Source organism: Periplaneta americana, chromosome 5 (assembly GCF_040183065.1).
Source record: "Periplaneta americana isolate PAMFEO1 chromosome 5, P.americana_PAMFEO1_priV1, whole genome shotgun sequence".
Lineage (NCBI taxonomy): Eukaryota > Metazoa > Arthropoda > Insecta > Blattodea > Blattidae > Periplaneta > Periplaneta americana.
In genome coordinates, this window is record NC_091121.1 from 85770895 (window position 1) to 85793220 (window position 22326).

At 35.4% G+C, this 22326-nt stretch overlaps 2 protein-coding genes across 4 annotated transcripts in view; one reads left to right on the plus strand and one right to left on the minus strand.

The window, feature by feature from the left end:
- Nucleotides 1-2430, minus strand: part of Rich (Guanine nucleotide exchange factor subunit Rich) — a 61102-nt gene extending 58672 nt beyond the window's left edge. Inside the window, exons 1-2 of one of the 3 annotated variants that reach the window (XM_069826135.1) lie at nucleotides 2412-2430; nucleotides 1413-1520 (exon numbers count right to left, since the gene is read on the minus strand). In XM_069826135.1, the coding sequence (XP_069682236.1) occupies nucleotides 1413-1463 (51 nt within the window). In that variant the 5' untranslated portion in view covers nucleotides 1464-1520; nucleotides 2412-2430. Of the gene's footprint in view, nucleotides 1-1412; nucleotides 1521-1737; nucleotides 2309-2411 lie in introns of those variants that run through there. The other 2 variants (XM_069826134.1, XM_069826133.1) reach the window with 2 other exon arrangements.
- An 89-nt stretch (nucleotides 2431-2519) lies between these two features.
- On the plus strand, nucleotides 2520-21409 carry LOC138699934 (uncharacterized). Its single transcript, XM_069826140.1, has 4 exons — nucleotides 2520-3024; nucleotides 3109-3225; nucleotides 3351-3512; nucleotides 10606-21409. The coding sequence occupies exons 1-4, from the start codon at nucleotides 2679-2681 to the stop codon at nucleotides 11094-11096; spliced, it is 1116 nt and encodes a 371-aa protein (XP_069682241.1). The 5' UTR covers nucleotides 2520-2678; the 3' UTR covers nucleotides 11097-21409.
- The last annotated feature ends 917 nt before the right edge of the window (nucleotides 21410-22326 follow it).

Here is a 22326-nt window from a genome sequence, read left to right on the forward strand (position 1 = left end):
ATAAGCTTATTTTTTCTTGACCACACATTATTTTTTTCATTCCATACATTCGGCCACTTAATTTGCAGGCTGACTGGCTTTCACTATTTTGAACTTTATGACGTTGAATATTCTTCGCAGCCATACTGGAACTGTCTGTATCTTTTATAACAGTATCTCTGGTTGAATTACTAGGTTCATCAAATAGAAGCGATAGGTTTGACATATCAACAATATCAGGAGAAGAAGCTTTTGTAAATCCACCAGTAACAGCAATGACACGAGAAAAGAAAGACGTTTATTTTTTGTCTATGTTTATTTTGTTCCATATTTACTGAATGGCAATAGATAAAAACAAAAGTTTCAAGCAGTCTTTTAGTCACGTTATAGGCAGTAAATTAACTGTTTAAAATTCACTTCGTAAAATAACTGGGAAACAAACACAACACATTTCGGTAAGTAACAACACAGACAATCTCCTGTATCGAACAAAAAAGACGCGAAAACTAACGAAATACGGTACGATACGAAACGAAAGTGAATTAGGAATGTGATCATTTCGCGCAGGCGCACTAAAGTTTAGTTTGGTGGTTGTCCTGTCACTGATTCTTCCCCCCATTTCTCACAACACACACCGTCTACGTTCCTAGTAGTCTCGCGAATCTCTACTTCCGAACTTGTTCCGATTTTCTAAAGGAAGCACAGAAAATATAATCACTAAATATTCTGACATTAACTATGATATCGTTAGCTGGAAAAGTACTGTGATGTCAAAACAGATTTTAAAATTCCAAATCAGTGCCGGAGCTCTGCTCCGCCTTCGAACACAGTGCCGGAGCATTGCTCCGCTCCGCTCCACCTCCATTACATCCCTGACTAATGGCAAATAAAATATTAACTTATTTTCTGCGTGAAAACGTACGAAAAGTAAAAAGAAGGTACAAATATCCTTTCTTCAGTTACGAGATTGAATTACTACCTAACCTTGTCACTGACAGTGCTACAACTTTGTCAAAGACAGTGGAACTACTTATCACGGAGAATGAGGTTACTTGTCACTAATCTACCTCATCAAACCCTACCTAATCTTGTCACTGACAGTGGGTCTATTTTCAAGAAAGTGGGTCAGCTTATCACTAATCTCTCTATTCATCAAACCCAGATACTGAACTAATACAAAATTAGAAGATAAAATTAAACCAAAAATCGGGTACAATGTTTAAATTGAGTGAACACCTGCAAAGAGAGATTTTTTTTACATATATGATTTCCGATATTATAATTATTGCACTGGTCCCTAGGCTGTGGTTACAAACATTAAGAGGAACTTCTACTAATTACTACTTGTTAAGTTAAAGGAATTTCTCTTGATTATAATACTTGTAGGCCTATATGCGACAGTTCACTTGAACTGTACATAATTGGCTACTTACAGCAACAACGAGCATACTGGAATCTGGGCGCCATTCTACCAATTCATTCATTCCAATATCCTCTATTGATTCACATGAGCGGCGATGAAGAACAATAGGAACACATGGCTGGAAATAAAATATTTGTCTTTGAAATCATATAATCGTGACCTATATTGTATTAATATTCATCATCCACTCAGTAACATGGGACACGCCTCACTTCGGTTCTTCGGAAATGTACTTTCATGCCAATTATAACTGAAATATAATACAAATTAATAAAACAATATGTACGACAGCAGTATAGCAATGTTGCCTTATATGAAAAAAATGATCAACTAACCTTGCAAAACCAAATAGACAAACAATCGTCTGTCAGTATGGCAAACAAAATCTTATCCCTATTACAAACTACTTGACGAATTGAACCGTGACCTAACTGCGGAATATTTAATACTTTGGGCCATCCAACTGGGAAGTACATTTTTATTACGTGTAGTATTTATTTCAAAGAGTATTAAAATAATTAAATAATCGACACAAGATCACTAACACAACAACGTCCATCTTGTATATTCCTCGCTGTCAAACATAGAAGTAAACTTATCCCTCATTGGCTTTCTTCCGTCCATCCATATATATCAACTTATTCCAAACCAATGATATTCCACATCCCATAATCCGTCGTCTTCGGAGTACTGAATTCAAATTACATATTATTATATTCGAACAAAATAGTCGAAATTCCAAGTTATTATTTAAATGTCTTACTACAAATTCATACATTTATAATACTAACAACATACACCAGATTTTAATAATGTTGCATCTATAATTTCAGTAAAAAAAACAAAGTTCATATGTTGACATAGTACACAACCCCTGAAACACAGAACAGCTTATATAAGCTATAATTTAAACCCATATTGCGGCCCATTACAGCTTTCCTACCAATTCAGAGCACAAATAACCAAACGAGTTTCAATTATAATTAATTAAGATTGATTAAAGAGAGACCTATTTTATTCTAGAGGAGGTCTCATATTTGCACACGAAAGAGAGAATTCGCTAGACTAGACATCGATTATTTTCACTACCCTACCCACCTTGTATTCAAATCGGCTTGGCCTGTTCCGAACCGGTCCGGATCTGAATTGGATTAGCTCAAAGCCGGTGTGATGTAAATAGCTTTCGTAGCTAGCCTAGGGGCCAGGCGTTTCAGTTGGTAGGGAGTTCGCATGCATTTTGGGTAATAATAATTGTAAGACTTCGTAATTACTGATAATGCAAATGAACGAACACAAATATATGTGGAATCATGCAGGGACAGCACTTTTAATTTCGATTTGGTCGGATAGTTCAGTTCAAAAACAACTTCGAGCTACTCTTAGAAATCAACCTATATGGGATGGTGTTGCGCGATTCATGATGAGAAAGGGATTCCGCGTGAATGGCAAGCAATGTCGTACGAGAATAAAAAACATTCTTGTTCGGTATAGGGAAGTTAAGAAAACCGGAATCATAAATGGAAGCGGCATTGAACCGTTTTATACCGATGTAGATCGTGTGATGACAGCCAGAAATTTGCAGACAGCTACAGAAACAACTTCTCGCGGTGCGGCTAATACAGGTAGGCCTAAATAGATTATATTTACAGTTAGATTCATTTTTATTTTCCATGTATATATTAAATTTAGTTTTCTTTTCCTTATAGATCCATTAGACTTGGTGGAACCAAAACACAATTATCAACAGGGCACCGACTGCGTTGACCAAGAAATGGTACAGGTCAATATCAAATCGGAACAAAATTCACCGCCAACTATGTCAGGTACAGTTCTTTGAACGAGAGGTAATAAAGTATAAATTATTGGAGTGGTCCATAAATAAAATACAGTAAACGTATTACTTCTGTTCTTGCTTTTTTTTTTTTTTTTTTTTTTTTTTGTTTTCCAGATGACAGTGTACAAGAACTTCAAGATAATTCTCAGGACTCCAACGATCAGCAACATTTTTTCCAAGCAGTAGATGTTACATTGGATGATGACCAATCATCGTCATCTATGCATATGACGTCGTCTACTTCACGACGTTCGCCTTTGTCAGTTCTCCAATCAGGTAGCTGTACAGTGCATTGTTACCGTGAACCGTTTTATATTATATCCAGCACGATTTCAGACATTTAACACTATGAGTAAGCGTAACACTTCGTATTTTTTTTTTTTTTTTTCGATTTAAGATCGAGAAACTTATTCGGACGCTTTGGAATGTTGCATTTGCTTTGAATTCAAAATAATTCTCTAAATTAGACTCTATGAGGCTTTTCAAAATTGAAATAAAAGTTGTAAAATTATTATTTTCACTAAAAGATTATGCATTAAAAATTAACACCAAATTGATATGGATGAAACATTATTTTAACTTCATAATATTAATAGGCTCATTCCATACATATTCTGATTTTGAGAAGGTAGTATGCAATAAGGATGCTTCAAGATAAATAAATATCCTATCTTAATTGGTTTAAATACGAAAACTAAAATAATAATTAGGTGTAAATAGAATCTTAATTATACAATGTCGTTCCACTTTTCAATAAAAAAAACTATTTAAAACGAAATAGACCATTTAGAAGTTATAATAATTATATAGCTTTTGACTATACGTAGGGCCTAATTGACAAAGGCTCTTGCTAACAATTTTGCTTTATATTCGTAAGAGACGAATATTGATAATTTTTACGATCGAATTAATCGTTGCCAATTAGGCCTAAGTACCCTACAGTATTTTCCACAGATTATTTTAACACGGCTAATTGTAGACCTACTAACGGCCGCCCAATACTTGTTTTTATTATTCACTGTAAAACTGCTTTACAATCTGTCTGACGTAGATTCTTCGACCGAATCAGTAATACAGCATATGCAGATACACATCCTTGTCACGCACAACGGAAGTGGTTCGGGTGCGGTTCGGTCGCGCTCGTGTTTTTGTTTGAAAAATAGCATGAATCAGTTAATTTCTTTAGTGAGAAGGCAGATTAAAGATATGGACTATAAAAAAAATTACTGAAAACTGAGCATCAATAAATAAAAAGACTTTTGATTAGGCCTAATCAATAATATAAACTTAATATTTTCATATCCCGTTACGTATATTACAGTCTAGAAGGTACTGTAATGTTTGTGGACTAGTTAAATAGTATAGTATATTATATAATTCCTTGCAATAAAGATCTTTTTAAGATAGGACTTTATAATTCAGTACCAGTTGATGAATAATCTTTTAAGAATATCTAGAAAACTGGAAACGAGAAATAGGCCTAAGTGCGAAAAACATAGTCTACAGGCGTTTGTACAAAATTACATTACCGTACCGGTATATTAAATTATGCTCATGACAGTTTATTACCTACGAAAGTGATTGCAAGTTTCCTCTTCTAGGCCAATGATTCTCAACCGGGGGGCCGAAGAGCAATATTAATGGGGGGCAGCGAACACAACGACGATGATGATGATGATGATGATATTAATATATATATTTTTAATTGTTCTATGAACATTTAAACATCCGACTATTTTGCGCTAAATAAAACATAATTAAATTATTTTCTTTTTAAGTTAATTTTTCCTATAGAGTTTCCTCTCCCCTTCTGCCTAACAAAGGCCACATGTTTTCGTAAGTGCAGAATAATTTATTAATTTGCCCGCTATTCGTTCATTGTTGGATCAATTAAGTTAGAACAGCTGTCGCACTTCTCGGACACATACAAACGCCCACTCTCTCTCGTTCAGTTTTCTTCTAAATAGACAAGATGGTTCAGAATGGACTTTGATCCTTATTGATCCCTTCGACCAGATGGGCGCACTAAAATAATGTGACGAAAAGAGGGACCTCATTATCAAAAATGTTTAAGTGGACATCTGTTCGGGAAAAATGTCCTTCACCATTTCTGTAATATTTCTCTATGGATCTATGCGCATCTTGCTTAACTAGAACGCGCCGATGCAACCCGCAACATATAATTGATACTTAATGGCAGCCTCCTGCAGGTTAGAATAAAGAACAGGCTGCAAATAAAATAAATCTTGATACTGCAAAATACAGAATGATCTTTAATTTATTTCATACACATCGACATCATAACCTACAAAGATACAAACTCACACAACCATCAACCATTTAAACCAAAGAGTTATTAAAAACTCTTTGATTTAAACCAAGGCCGGCAGTCGGTCAGACGTGCTGAGAGCCCTTGCAGATCATAAAATGCTATTATTAGATGTCAACTTATAAATAAAAAAAAAAAAACCGCGTAGCACAGCATTTTAATAACTTGGTTTGTCGCTAAATGAGGAAAATGCTCACATTTGTGACAGTGCTGAAACGAGACTGGTTAAAAATATAACGAATGCGATCATTGTTGAATCTAATATAAACATATGTTCCAGGAAAGTTCAAAAGTCAAATATGCAGGAAAATTGTACTAGCAAACGTTGCCAGTTTTATATAAATTCTAAAAATGTGAGCAAAATGTTCATACAGCGACAAATGGAGGGTTAAAAGAGGTCGGATACCGACATCGTTAGCGGAGTCCCTAATCATGCAATTAACAAAACAAAACAGTACAGAAAAACACAGCACAAAGCATAATAAAAAATAAATCTCCAATTATCAAATCCTGATCTGTTGAATTTTATGAACAAAAACTCTTTTGTCTCGACTGTTGTGTTTGAGGCTCTGAATAGAGTGCGTCTGCATTACATTTCTGGTAGGGAATTGCAGATTTGTTTTCCCCAAGTCAGTATAGCCATCCCCTAGGATGATGATGATGATGATAATAATAATAATAATAATCAATCATTCCGGTGTCATAACACTGTCGCAGTCTTCCCGAAACCAAACGCCACTCCTCTGTTCATCCATTGGCATGGCTCTTATAATAATAATAATAATAATAATAATAATAATAATAATAATGATGATGATGATGATAATTTATGAAAATTTCAACATCCTACTATTTTGCGTTCAATAAAAACGTAAATTATAAACAAATTGTTAAATTGATACTGTCTACGAAGTTTCTCCTCTCCCCTTGCCTAACAAAAGCAACAATATATTTTCGTTTGAACAGAATGAAAGAGTAAGGTGAATAATTATTAATTTGTCTGCTTTTCGTTAATTATTGTTGGCATCAATTATATTACCAGTACCGGTACACATATTCATACACACGACAGATCTTTCTCTGATGTTCGATTGTTGTGTAACTCCAACTCCAAACCAGATGGTTCAGAACGGATTAAAAATGCCGTTTATGATTACCGTGTAACAAACGTAAACGTGATGAGATGACAAAAACAATGTCAGTGAATCTAATAGTGACATTGCTCAAACTGATATTGAAGAGATTTTGATACCAGTGGAAGAATCATATCCGTCTATGATGTCTACGTCTAATGCTATCAGGTGTGTGGATTCTATAAACAATATATATATATATAAAAGACAGAACAGGAATTTCACATTACTATAGTCTATATTCTACACCTTAGACCAGGGAGCCGTACTGAAATAATGTGAGGAAAAGAGGGGCCTCATCATCAAACAAATTGAGAAACACTGGACGAGTAGGGAACAGCATACTAGCCTTTGGACCCTAAGTTTAAACTCGGTCAAAAATACTCACCGTGGAGGTAAAGCTGGGAGTTCCGTGCCGTAATTTACTGCTCATGAAATAACCCTGTCCTTGACGAGGGCCGCAGACAAAATGTTTATTTCTCGCCCACGTTGAATTTTGATGCTGAATAACTTACTGCAGCTGAAAGTGTCATTAAATAAAATGCTATAGGCCTATAAACACCTTTTATGCATTGTTGCTTCGGCACAATAAATATCATATTTACTCGGATGAAAGACTCCCTTTCATTCTGAACACCATCTATAGAATATATGAGTATAGTCGCGCATGATGGCACTCAGGAAAGGGCGGAGCCTGCTTCCTTCCCTGTACTTTCTGATTTCTCTTTCTTCACGCAAAACCTTTCGTGCCCCGACTACTCAATGGACCAGCCATCTATGACGCTACACACGCAGGTGTTTTTTTCTGTGTCACTTCACAGATTACATTGACGGTTTAGTAAAAAATTGTGGAAATTATTGGCTGACTGCCTTTTCAAGGACCAGACCCAGAATAGACTTACACTTACATTGGCCCATTGTGTGTCCTATATGCAATGATTGTTCCAGTCTGACAGGTTAGTATGGGTGACATTCGTGAATCCGATGCTGACAGGTGGGCCATTCTAAGTTCTAATAGAGCTAGGTACCATCCTCATACGAGTATGTAGGCCTACCTAATAAGCTCCAGGGCTCGAAAGCCCAAGTTTTTCCTATATCAGCATCATACATCCATACTACCTTGAAGAATTCACCCCAACCTATTTTTAACTACTGCAGTACACCTGGAAGGGGATCGAACCTGGGCCGTCTGGATGGAAGATCAGCGCTTAAGAACATGAAGAAGCATTACACTACATCATTTTGTCTGTGCGATAGCTACCTGTAAGTGAAGTCCAAACCAAGAAAAATAGGCTATATACGAATGGTTAGGTGGAATTTATAAAGAATATACAATTAATTATTAGATGGATATTTAGTTAAATTTTCATTATAATGCTTAGTGTTTCATTTCCACTGTGAGTCACTGTCTCTTTTTTAACGATACTTCAATAAAAGGAGTGTACCTGGTTTTTATAGTGACGTGTTTTAGTCTTGTGTTAGCATTCAGCCTATTGTATTGTTTATGTTTTTTTGTTTCTGGAGAATTTTAAATAAGGGCGCAAACAGCCAGAGTAGCTGATGCGCCCTTTTTAAACTCTACTAAATAACTCAAGAAAAGGGATGATAAATGGGGATATAATTTGCGAGTTGATAAAAACTGAATCGTTGCATAAAGTGTAAAACATTCAGTAAAGATGTCCGATTTTTAAAGAACAATAAAATTCTATATTATTCAGTCAGATTTCAAATGTTTAGTTCTGAAATTAAGTATCGTACTGTACATGTAAGGAACGGGTTACGACATAATTTGTGTTCCAACATACAGTGACACAATGCTATATAGTTTTATGAAATTTGCAGTTACTTGTGATAAAATGTTTATAATCAATTGATATAAAAATAATCATTTGGTCAGAATTCAGCTATTACGATTTATGTCACAAAGACAATTACTTATCTTCGACAACTTTGATATTGCTATTTTGTCTGTATGTAGATAATTGGTTACCTACCACTTATCTGATAAATAATTAATCACTATCCATCATTGCAGATGTCATGCCTATATACTATGTGATATGTAATTACTGTCCTCGTGGCCTTCAACATATTAGGAATTAACATGTGCCGTGTATGAAAATGTTCAATTGTCCATAACAATAATGTGGTATGGAAATGAATTTAAAGATTTAAATAATAAACAAGTTCATACATTTCATACAATAATTATTATTTTAGGCTACCTTAAAGAAAGTAAATTTTCGTTAAACGAATTACACACATGAATGGCTTATGTGAGAGACACTTCACAAAGCACTGTAACTCTTGAGTATAGACTGATTATTTAGTCCTGACAGCTCAGCGACGCGAAAGAGGGGAATTAATAGGAGTGGGGAGAGTTTCAGAATAGAGATAAGGGCAAGCGGTCGGTAATAATAACCCAAACACCCCTTGGCATAACTAAATGGACTCGCCTGTCCCAGACGCATATCTCTGGCGACTGTCAGGACTAAATAATCGTACTGTACCTATCTGTGATAAATATTTTTGGCTTAAAACTTATTTGAAAAGATTTTCGACTTGAAGTATATTTTAGCTTCTCATCTAAAATAAATATTTAAGAAACGTACACACGATACTGTTTTATTTGTTATTATGCCATACATAAATAAGTAATTCAATTAGTTCAACTGTGCAACGTAAAGCTTTGGCAGAAGGAGATTGGCAAGATAGAGCAGAATGGAGAAGAAAAATTTGGGCAGAGGAAGATGCTTAAGCATTGTTAACCTGTTATACCAGTTATATATAATTAGTTCAAGTAAATACCTTATGTAGTAGTGTTATGTTACTTTTGCTTCTTTTTAAGTAAAAATTCTGCTACATGAATACTTAACAAATAAATTAAGTCCAGTCAGCATATCTTGACAACAGCTGGAAATACCGGTAGTAAATTGAAGGGTTTGCAGGAAAAACGAATGTCACATTTCTGTTAAGGATTAGATAATGATCTAATTGAGTCTATAACTGCAAGATGTATTGCTGTTTCTATAGAAAATAAAGGAAAGATATAATCTAGAGAATAACATGAACATTAGGCTTGATATAACCTGGAAATTGATTCAGAATTGAAAAACGAGTCGACCTAGTTGGCGAGTTGGTGTAGCGCTGGCCTTCTATGCCCAAGGTTGCGGGTTCGATCCCGGACCAGGTCGATGGCATTTAAGTGTGCTTAAATACGACAGGCTCATGTCAGTAGATTTACTGGCATGTAAAAGAACTCCTGCGGGACAAAATTCCGGCACATCCGGCGACGCTGATATAACCTCTGCAGTTGCGAGCGTCGTTAAATAAAACATAACACTTAACACTTGAAAAACGAGATGACAAATTGAATTTATTTGAATATTACTTACAATTAACGCTAACTATTATAGTAACAGAACATAACCTTCTGCGACAGTATTGGTTTTCCAGCCTCCGTGACTTTTCGCTAATTGTCTTTCGATTGCATATCTGAGAATAATCGATACTTGCGGTTTCATTATGCTACAATGGTGATTTCTCATTGGCTGAACAACTGGATTATAATGAATAGGTGTATTTTAATGAGGTACATTAAAGAGCTACTACCAGGTGTATAATTACTACATTTCGGCATGGTCGAGCATAAACACTTATATACACTCACATTATTCCACACTGAACATGGCTCTGTATTACATTCTTCATTATTTTTTTTTTTTGTCTTTTCTTTCATATTATAGCTATTTAAAATGACTTTCTGTGCACCTCTTTTATTGGATTTATTAGTAACGAAACTTCCTGTCTCTAACAATACGTTTGCAAACTAAGCACTGAAACTTCACAACAAAAACTTGCAAGTGCTGAATGTTTGAAAGTCCTATAATTAATTCTCTGTTCACAGATGATGCAGTCACGGCCCGTGAGGACAGCATATCACTTGTGCAAGAGAACGGGCATTCATCATTACATACAAGTGGAGAATCTCATTCCAGAGACAACATGCGAGGAATGAATTCTTCCCGTCGGGGCACAACAATGAGGCTTGAACGGCTCGTTTTGCGTGCCATGCGTGCTCAAAGTGAAGCTGTGACCAAAGTTCTTAATGCACAAAACGAATTGTTTGTGCGGATGATGGAGGCAGACAGGGAGCGGCAGGCCAGAGTAGAGACCAAACTCGATCGCTTAATGGAGCGCTTGGACCAGTCCTTCCCAGTTAAGGATAGAGAACATGACTCTCAGCTGAGTCGACTGTTGGACAGACTGGATTGGGCAGCTTCATCAAGAGCACTTGAGATAAGCAGTAGGAGCCAGGAAAGCAAGTTAAACAGTCTGTTAGACAAGTTGGATAGGCTTCTCCCACATAAACCAGTTGGACATGCTAATCCCACATAAACTAGAGTCATTGCACAGTGATTACAGGAGTGTCTTATCATGTAGCAAGGCAAGAATTGATACAAAGATGAGCTGAGGACAGCTAATAATAATGTGATGTCTGTTCACGACTAATTAAGATTTATTTAGATTTTTTCAATGAAACATTATATCAGTATCCATAATGCTGAAGTTTTTTTGTAAGACATTGTTGAGTGTTTAGCTTTTTCACTTAATACGCAGTATTACAAGCCATTTTATCTTGAAAGTATTCACAAAAACGACAGAATTGTTACTAAAAATGATTTGAAGCTTTACACAGAAAGCACAAAATATGATATATATAGTTTTTTCGTGAATAGATTTTGTTTTCTTATATAGGTACTAATAGTGCCATAGAAATAATACATGTAGGGTGACCAGATTTTCAGACACAAGAAGCAGGACTCATTTCTAGAAGTGGTTCTGTATAGTGAAACCTTGGGTGTTTGCTATTCATCTTACATATACCATATACACTTCATATGAAAGTAGTAATGTAACCAGTTTTAATACAATAAAAATTTTCAAATATGTACCTAGAATGATAGATATCTGATACAATTGCAACATAGGAAATAATAATTATTTTGTTATGAGGAGATGCAAATTGGTATATATTTATTACTCATGCTCACTATTATAGGTCTCGCAAGTACGGATTACCGATAGAAGGAATGCGAATCAAACCCTGCGATAAGGAAGAGTGGGTGAGAGGAAAGGTCACGAGATAACTTGAATGATATTCAAGAGTACAGTCGGAAAAGAAATGACATCGATAGAATCAGTCTTGCGTTGTGATAGTTAATTTACGACTTTAGTTTGTACCATTGCATGTGAATGCGTGTCTTGTATCACACGGTATTATTATTTCATTTGTAAACATATGTTGAGCATTTAATTAGCTTCGAATTTTTCTCTTGCTACGTTCTTTATTTCCACAGCGATGTCCTCATTTGTTCATCTTCTTGGAAGAGACAGTACTTCCATCGGCTCGCACCTCTCCCCCCTCGGCATGCCTACATACACACGTGAAAACAGATAGCAACGCCACCATTGGTTTTCGGTAATTGTTTCTTGCGCGAGCTATAACTATTTTTCTAACATGACTTAGAATGTAGCTGCTGTAGTATAATTATTCTTCAGCAATTACTTAGCAACTACACATTTCTGATTTGAATGTATTGCTTTCAACATCTGCTATTGTCCAAGAAGGAAATTATAGAATTCTACATAGATATAATTCAGATTACACTTTGCGATCAACGTATGTTTTAGAGTTTCTGGTTTCACTTTAGATTTTTTATCAGTCCACGTATTATTCACTGCTGCAAAGTATTTTCTGTTGTTTTCCTCTTTACTTATTTTCTCTGAGAGAATAGAAAATATTGAACTTTCGTTCCAATTTTATTTTGCAGGGCTTTTAGCAGGATATTTATATTTTATGTGGGCTGCAGGATAAGGCGCTAAAAAAAAAAAAAGAGTAGGCTATCCTGTGAAAAGCAGGACATCTGGTCACCCTAAATACATGCCATATTTCCCGAAAAATGTTCCTCTTAAAGCAATAATGTTTACATAATAAGAAGTGTTCCAAATGAAAAAATTCTTCAAAGAAGTCACAAAATATACTATATACAAATGAATGAAAATGAGCCTTTTACGAGTTGAATAAAGAGTCATAACTGTTAAATCTGTTAGACTATTATTACTGTCTGGAGTCAGCCATTTTACTGTCAGGAAAAGAAATCTCCATTATTCTTTACACACATACAGTGCACATGTTTATAGACTTCACTCGCAATGTATTGGGTGGAACATCACATAACAATGCAGACTTTGATAATAGTGAATTGAAATTACCAAACAAAAAAGCAATATTGAAATATGTACTGTATGTCCAATTTATAAGAAAAGTTGCTGTTCACTCTGTGAAAATTATGGAGGGATCTCATTACTCAATTCAGCATACTAAATACTAACAAACATAATACTATCAATATTTACATCATATATAGGAGGCATGGTATGTAACAATGCACAAGCTGGGTTATAAAGAAATGGATCCATAGTTTATAATTATTTACTTTAAAGAATTTGTTAGAAACAAAATATGAGTATGCTCAAGAAGCACACATATTATTATTTTTTTTCCAGACAGTACATATTAATAGAAAGTATTTATGACACACCTTGATATAATTTGGAATTCCACAAAAAAACTTATCAGTTTAGCTAAAATGTGTACAGATAATGAAACGTTTAGAGTTAAGGCTGAAAATGTTGTTTCAGACAGTTTTACTGCTCATTCCAGAGACGAAAAGGGAATTCTTTGTGCCCATTCCTCTTTATAATATTGTGATGGAAAAATTATACGCTAAATCAGACAGCTGGGGGGGGGGGGGGAGGCATTATGAACCTTGCTTCAAATATGTGGAAGAAAAATACAACATACCTGAAAATCGCTGCGAGGTGACTGAATTATTGTCTTGAGCACGTGAAACTATTTCAAAATATGTAATTTTTTTCATATATTTCATATTGATACATAAAATCTCCAGGATATATCTACACAAATTTTAAATTTCTCTTTGTTAATTGTAAATCACCATTTGTACAGTTTTATAAATAAATAAATAATTCCATTTTAGGGGTGGGCTAGTAAAAACCAAAGGAAAAGAAAAAAGAAAACTACGGTATCTAGAAATATATATATTTTTTGTATGTATATACATACAGGGTGATTCAGGAGGAAAGATAAGAAATTAGGATATGATATCTTAGGCCATTTTGAGTGAAAAAGTTCATATGAACATAGGTTCGTTTTTGAACGATGGCAGAGCTAGATGCATTTTTTTGGTAAAACGTCTCGCCCCAATGTGAATCAGATGTTATATGCTGCTGACGTGAGAACGTGAGACAAGGTCACCAATCGCAATGAATGACGTAACATTGGAATCTGCATTGTGAGTGATGTAGATAAGAGAAAGAAACCGGGTGGTGGGGCATTACAAATGTTCGTCTGCCCTTGTCTGATGTAATGACAGAGAACCCACAGATAACACAAATAGCCTACACTATCACTTATCAATTCATAGCAGTTCAGTCAGCTTTCCAGAGTACAGTAGTTATATAGGTACAGTTATCGAAAGTGTTAAGTTGTGTTTTTCAAGATGCCTTATAAATTTTCGACTGCAGAATACGCCGATATTGTGTATGTTTATGGTTTGTGCAATGGAAGTTCCTTGTGTGCCATCGCTGAATATGAACGACGCTTTCTGAACAGAAGGGTACTTACATCTATAGGGTTGGATGAAAGACTTGGTATAGCAAAGGAAGGGGGAAACAAGAGAGGCGCTAATCGACTGTATTTTGGATGCAGCATAAAAACAGCCACAAGCAACTCTCCCGAGCAATGAGCGCAATTCATGCCCAAGCGGAACAGTGCATTGAAGCAGAAGGAGGTACCTTTGAAAATGTGCGAAAATATCGACCCTGACGTCTAGAATATTAGGTATGTATGCATACATGAATATAAACTTTAAATTTGTCCGTTATCTGTCTCTAAATGCGAGTTAGTACAAAGGAATCTCGAAGTTTTTGTGAAATCAAAGAGCCATATCTCCATAACTGTTCGAAAACGAACCCATATTCATATGAACTTTTTGACTCAGAATGTATGTATGTATGTGTGTGTGTAAATTAATTACGTGACTGTAACCAAATGGTACCCTTGGTTATAGGGCATCTATTCCTTTCCGGGTTCTCTCTCTAGATACAAAATTGAGAAATAAATTCCTATACTGACTTATTTGTGATTTAGTTCTAAAAATGAAGATGAAATTTAAAAAACTTACACAGCAGGTTTTATTCTCTCGTTTTTGCTATGTACCTATCACATGAATGTTGCCATTCCTAAGCCTTTATATTAACACGTGGTTAAGATGCAGCCAATGGAAGTGACATGGAGATCTATTCTGGAGAGTCACCACTGATCAAAGGCTAACATTGATTAGAAAGCACAGTTGTTTCCATTTCTTCTTAAGTAGGCCTGTTGATGGAATCTACCCAAGTGTGACTGCAAATTTATAATTTGGTTTAAGAGCCTGTGGAATTTCCTCTTTTGATTACTAAATTCTATCTGCAGGAAATCACTCAAAAAATGAACCAATTCGTCACCATCACTCATAGGGGAGGCTGTTCTAGCCAAGCTCAAATATATGAGGTATGGGGATAAGCTGTGTACACGAGAAAAAAAAATTGATACTCAGGTAGGGAAAAGTATGACTGATGAGCTCTAGAAAGCTTCATTATCCCAAGAAGATCCATTTCTATTGCTTTCCAGGATAAGAATTCCTCTATATAAATTATGCAATCTCAAGCCGATCTCAAATTTTAAGACGATCCACTAAGAAATTTGAAGTAGATGAAAACTCAAATGACATAATGATTCTACATAAGAAATTTCCAAATATTATCTAAGTTGAATAAGTCTACTTGATTAATTATATATGATCAAACAAAATGTAAGCTGGACCTCCCTAAACATGACGAGAAAAGAAGTTATTTTAAGTCTGTTATTGACTTTTATTTAGCTATTACTTCTCAGACAACTGTCCATTTGTTTCATTATTAGTTACCAGTAGATGAAAATTAAAGAATGTGTAATCTAAAGTAGGTAACATTATTTTCTGTTTTCGTGTTAAATTTATGTTCCATTTAATATCGAGTTTGTTCTTTCAAACAAAGATAAACTAATATTATAGCAGAAGCTGGAGTTCCACAAGGATTGATACTCAGGTAGGGAAAAGTATGACTGATGAGCTCTAGAAAGCTTCATTATCCCAAGAAGATCCATTTCTATTGCTTTCCAGGATAAGAATTCCTCTATATAAATTATGCAATCTCAAGCCGATCTCAAATTTTAAGACGATCCACTAAGAAATTTGAAGTAGATGAAAACTCAAAGTATGACTGATGAGCTCTAGAAAGCTTCATTATCCCAAGAAGATCCATTTCTATTGCTTTCCAGGATAAGAATTCCTCTATATAAATTATGCAATCTCAAGCCGAATGGTCCTATATTGTACTGTCTCTACACTTCAGACATTCCAACTACTCTCAAAACTAAAACACTTCTGTACGCTGATGACACAGTTATATACAGTGTTAAATTCAGTCCTCAATATGCTGTCTCTGCAGTTCAAAACCATGTACTTCTATTAGAAGAATGGCGTATTTCTTTAAATCCAGAAAAATGTCAGTCAATAATTTTCTCCAAGTGCTTAAAAAGACCTCGTGACAAAATAAAAATATGCAATAAAGAAATTCAATACAGTGACCATGTAAAATATCTTGGTATTACTCTTAATAACAAGTTGTTATGGCACAAGCACATAAAATCTGTAACAACTAAGAGCTCTCTTAGAATATCTCATCTTTACCTCCTGTTCAAATCTCCTGTTATCAGTCTAAGAAGAAAAGTTATGCTCTACAAAATGCTGATTTTACCAATCCTAACTTACGTTGCCCCAGCTTGGTGTTATATTCCAAAAACAGTCTTTCAACCTCTTCAAATTGTTCAAAATAAAGTGCTCCGAATAATACATAATTCAGACTGGTACACAACAAATGCACAAATACACTTTGATTTGGACATGACATTTCTGAAAGACTCATTACGTGAACAAGTTAAGAAGTTTTATAATAGTGCAAATTCAAGCGAAAATCCATTCATCAAGCGTCTTGGCCAATACAATGCAAATTTCTACAAGAAACACATAACACCAAAATCTTTTTTAAGTGAATAACATGCACTTTTCCATAACCTCTGACTTCCTTAAATCTACACTAATGTCTGTGTGCCCAATTGTTTTGACAGCTGGACATGAACAATACTTGTGCATTATTATTTGAATTTACACTAAAGTACGAAAAGGCAGAAAACATATTTGTTTTGGAACTTTATCAATAAATTGCTGAATGTGGGAGAAAAAAAAAAAACCTAATATTGTACTTGTGTACTTGTGATTAACTCTGTATGAGTGTTTATCAAATAGAATAAGCAACAGTGAATATAAATATCCTCAACATTCCCAAGTAACAGCTTCTATCAAACAAAACATGAGCTTCACTATGAAATGATAGAAAAACCGCCTGGGGAAAATGTGAGCATAGCATTATCGTTCAATTCAATGATGTGGCCAACTTGAGAATTTCCCAGGTTGAATCAGCTAAGTACTCTTTATTTACATTTCCTTTTTTTTTTTTTTCTGGAGCAATTTTCATATTTAAAAGCTGAGTTACAAGAAGTAATATTTATTAAACTGTGTTACAACATAATGTTCAGTTTCTGTTATATTAATTTCGAGAAAAAAAAAACACACACACACACACTCTCTCTCCCTCCCCTTCCCCCTCTGACTCCACACACATTGACAATACCAAAAAACAGCATGCTCCACAGTTCCACAATAGTTCAGCACACATCTCTATTCTTGACTAACCTCTTACACAATTGCCTGATGTGAGTTTTGATAATGAACATGTAAAGAATTACGCGAATTCTAACAGAATAATATAAATATACAGTGAAATCTCTCCTTACAGACACCCCCAAGATACGGACGCTCATATACGGGCAGATTTTTACGTCCCAACTGAAATAATATAGAAATAATGATAAATTTAACTCTCGTTTACGGACACTCTCAGACATGGACACGGACAGCTGTTTCACAGTTCTAAAGCTTGCTTTACCTCCTGACTGCGGACAGAAATTGGATTTCAAGACCTAATGTGTTACAAAAATGGAAAAAATTTATTTTGAGAACTGTACAGAAATTCCTTAACATGAAAGAAGAAAACAAGGGTCTCGTACGCTACCACTAGCCCAGCCGGCTACCCCTTGTTAGCTGGCAGCAGGTGGATAAACAAAGTCATAAAATTTAACTTGCCTGATGGGTCCAAGATTTCCGCAATCGTGAAATTGTATTCGATACATGATAGGATTAAGGCTGGTTCACAATAAACCTGAAACAGAAACGACAACTAGTATGAGAACGGAAATAATGTTAAAATAAATGTATTTAAATGTAAGCATTCACAATTAACTGTTGTGAATGCTCACATTTAAATACATTCATTTTAACAATATTTCCGTTCTCGTTTATTGTGAACCAGCCTTTAGTAGAATTATTCTCTTCACGTCAATCAGTTTTTCTGTTTCGAGAAACATGGCACCTGAACGTAAAGGTTAAGTTGAAAACTGTAAATTACAATACTGCATAAACTGTAGACCTAGAATAAAATTGCATGGCACAATACTGTATTTTTCTTTTTCGGTCTTATCTACTGTAGTTCAAAGTTGCAAAGAATTTACTATAGTGTACTGTACTATATTTGGAATTAAACTACAGTAATACATTTCATTTAAAGCGTGAAGAGATACATGATGCATATTATAAATTTACTTTTAGATTGGGGAGTCTCCCTCCCAATAAAGGACACCTCCCAGATGTAGACAGATTGTTACATTCCTTCGATGTCCGTAAATGAGAGGTTTCACTGTAATACATTTCAACAAGGACTAAAATGTAGATGAAATGATGCATAATAATGATCTAAAAATCTATAAAAAGTTAAAAAATGGACAGTGATTATTCAGAACAGAAAGAGATGGAAGGAGATTGTTGATAAGGCCAGAAGTTTTACTTAAATAAGGTTGTAGCACCTTAAAAAGAACAAAAAGAAATGCCTATAAAACAAATGTGAAACAGTTACTTCATCAATGTACAATGACAAAGTAGATATAGTAAAATTGCTTATTAATTCGGTCTAAGTGTGTACAGTATTAATAAAATATTACTCCCTCTGTCCCATAATAATTGTCCGGTACGCCGAAATGGTATTACAGAAATTACAGACGACGGGGCAAATGAGAAGTGCACGCATGAGGAGAAGCCCAGTAGATCAGTGCACAAGGTTATGCAGATCAATAACGTGATCTTATTGAGACAAGCAACACACACCACCCAGAAGATTACCGAAAGTGGGTATTGTTTTTCAACTCACCGGTGTGGCACTATATGCAAACCAGAGTAGCAAAGCACGCTGGAAATCAATAGTAGAGCATAGTCCTGCAGTGAGTACGTACGTTTGAACAGACTTGGACATTCTGGGAACACAACTGGTGGTAGTGAGTGACAGGGGTAGCAAGAACCTTACAGACAGTGAACGGCAGGCGGTATAGGAGTTTTTTTTTTTTTTAAAAACACTACGGCTGACGTAGTGAAGAAAGGTGCCATAACAGGTGCGGCCGAGAAATTTCATATCAGTAAAAGAATAGCACGCTGCATTTGGCAACGGGGGCGGCAATCTTTGGAAAGTGGATCCATGCTCATCATCAAATTAACCCCAGCAATAAATGCAAAATGGTCTCCTGGACTGCGCACAGGGAGAATTGAGGTGTCAGTTCAGCAGGGCAATGCGTGTCCGCATATCGCTCCCAATGACCGCACCTGGATGGACGCTGCAGCAGCCAGTGGAATCACTTTAGAACTCGTGTGCCAACCGCCAAACAGTCTGGATATGAATGTTTCAGATCTGGGTTACTTCGGGGCAATTCAGTCTCTTCAGCATCAGTCAGCTCCACAAACTATTGAGGAGTTGATCGCCGCCATTGAAACAGCTTTCTCTCAGCTGACACGCGACAAGCTCAACAACGTCTTCCTCACTTTGCAGTTCAATCTTAATGAAATAATGAAAGTCAATGGCGGGAACAACTACAAGATTCCCCATATGCAAAAGGCACAACTGGACCACCTCAACATCCTGCCATCTCACTTGGAGTGTCCTCGGAACATTTATGACGAGGCTACAGTAGCACTGCTGCGATAGATCTGTGGTTATAGGCAAGCTGTTAGAATGACAACCTTCCCGGTCTAACAGGCAGTTTTTTCGTCTTTACTCGTAGGAGAATGTTTTTCTTTGTTTCACTTCTTGGTCAATTTGTACTATTCCTGGAGTTAATAAAGTTGCACTCCTAGGAGTATTTATTTTGGCTCAATGACTAGCCAATTTGTATTGATCCTGGAGTCATAAAGTTGTACAAGTAGTATTCATGTTCTTCTTTTTTGGCTCAATGATTGGCCAATTTATACAGATCCCGGACTAATAATTTTTTCTTTTGCTAATTGAGTGACAATTTTGTACTGATTCTGGAGTAATACAGTTGTATTACTCATTCATGTGTTTCATTTTGCTCCTATGTAAACACCAGTGTAAAATTATGGATATCAGACAATTATTATGGGACAAGAAATAAAAGCATACTGGACAATTATTATGGGACAGAGGGAGTACTAGAATATTGTAATGAGGTATGCAATTATGATGGAAATATCAGTTTCTGAGATGAATTTCTGGTGTCAAAATAGTGTTTTAGGAATGAAACAGCTACACAAATTATAGAAGAGTTGTGAAATACAGTTTTGGAATGAATTTCTGGAGACGAGAAAAACAATAAAATGAATGTTTCCCAAACTCAAAAGAGTCTTTACAACAGATGCTCAAATTGTCGGCCTCTTGTATATAAACACAATAGTACTGCACAAGTGAATCTAGGTTCAATGAAACACTACTGTATTTCCACATATTACAATGCATGCAGCATGAACCCTAGCTACCAGTTTCTCTGTCATTTCTATGGGACTTACAGGAACTTATCTTTAAGGTTCCCCTATAAAAAAAAATGGGTAACAGATTTGGTTACCTAGGAGGCCAGAGATGAGACTCTTCACAGCCAATCCATCTCTCTGGAAATATCTGTTCCAGAAACTATTTTGTACAAAAAGTGTATAGGTGTGCCATCATGTTGTGCTACAAAAACATGATGTAGCCTATAATCATACCAATTTTACGAACTGAAGAGAGAATCAACTCTAACTTATCAGCAAAACGGGTGTTGTTTCCAGAATCTTTGAGCATAGAAACATTAAAACAAAACAGTGAAGGGTCAGGAAATATGGAACTGAGTGATATTTTGTACTGGCCAGTATCCCCAAAAAGAAAGAGAAAATGACAAATACAACGCCAATCATTTGTTTTAACAAGCAAAATTTGGAAAAAGATTCAGGCAGATAAAGAACACAAAAAACAGATAGAACAAGAGAAAAAAGGAAGAGAATGAAAGAAAAAACTCTAAATACAAAACAGATGCCTAAGAAAAAGAAAGGGCGAATTACTAAAGTGGATAAGGGTACTGATGTAACTGAGATGTCATCTTTCAAACAAGGCATGTGTTACGTTTGTCTTCGTAATATTAAAACTGAAAATGGAAGCCTACAATGTTCACTGTGCAATAAGTTATTCCACGAGAAATGTGTTCCTAAAAATCATCAACAACATATTCCTGACAATACAGACTGCGATGATTTCCTTTGTCATCTGTGCTACAATGTTAATGAAAGTGATACTGACGACTTGTTTTTAAATACTGAAAGTGATAGTGAATAAATGGAACCTGTGTTGATTTCAATTTTGATATAAACTGTTGATAAAACGAGTATGCCAAAAAACTGTATCAATACCTGCCAAATATCGTAACAACCCTGTCAAGAATTGTATTTTTCAAAACCTATTTCTTTCACATGAAAAAATATTATGTAATTTTAAAATGTAACTGGATATATGTGAATATATGTAAAAAATATCCCTTTGTCCCGTAGAAATTTCATTTTTATGATTAAACTTATTCAATTTTTAATTGACTAAAATATCATCCTTAACCCTGCCAATAATTGTATCTTTCCTCCTATAGTCCCAACGCTATTATTTCCGGCTTACGTCTTAGAAAGTAAAGGCTCTATAAAGTCTAGGTAGGTAGTATCGTTCGCCATTTTTGTTCTCACATTGCCGAGCTACCATACGAGGAATCTATTTGCCACAACGTTAAACATTATCATGTCGTAGCTCCTATGATAATAAATCAAACGCAATGTAATTCAGCAAATAATTGAGCGGCAAATAACGTCGTGTGCTTTCTGCGAACGCCAAAAAAAAGAGCTAAAATGGCGGGCAATTATATTAAATATTTATCAAGCTTTAAGAAATGAATCAGCGAATCACAAGACGTACACGTTTAAATGTAGCCAACCTGCAACGCGATTGGCTGCCGGAAATTAGAGCGACGGGACTATAGTTTCCCAATTCAGAT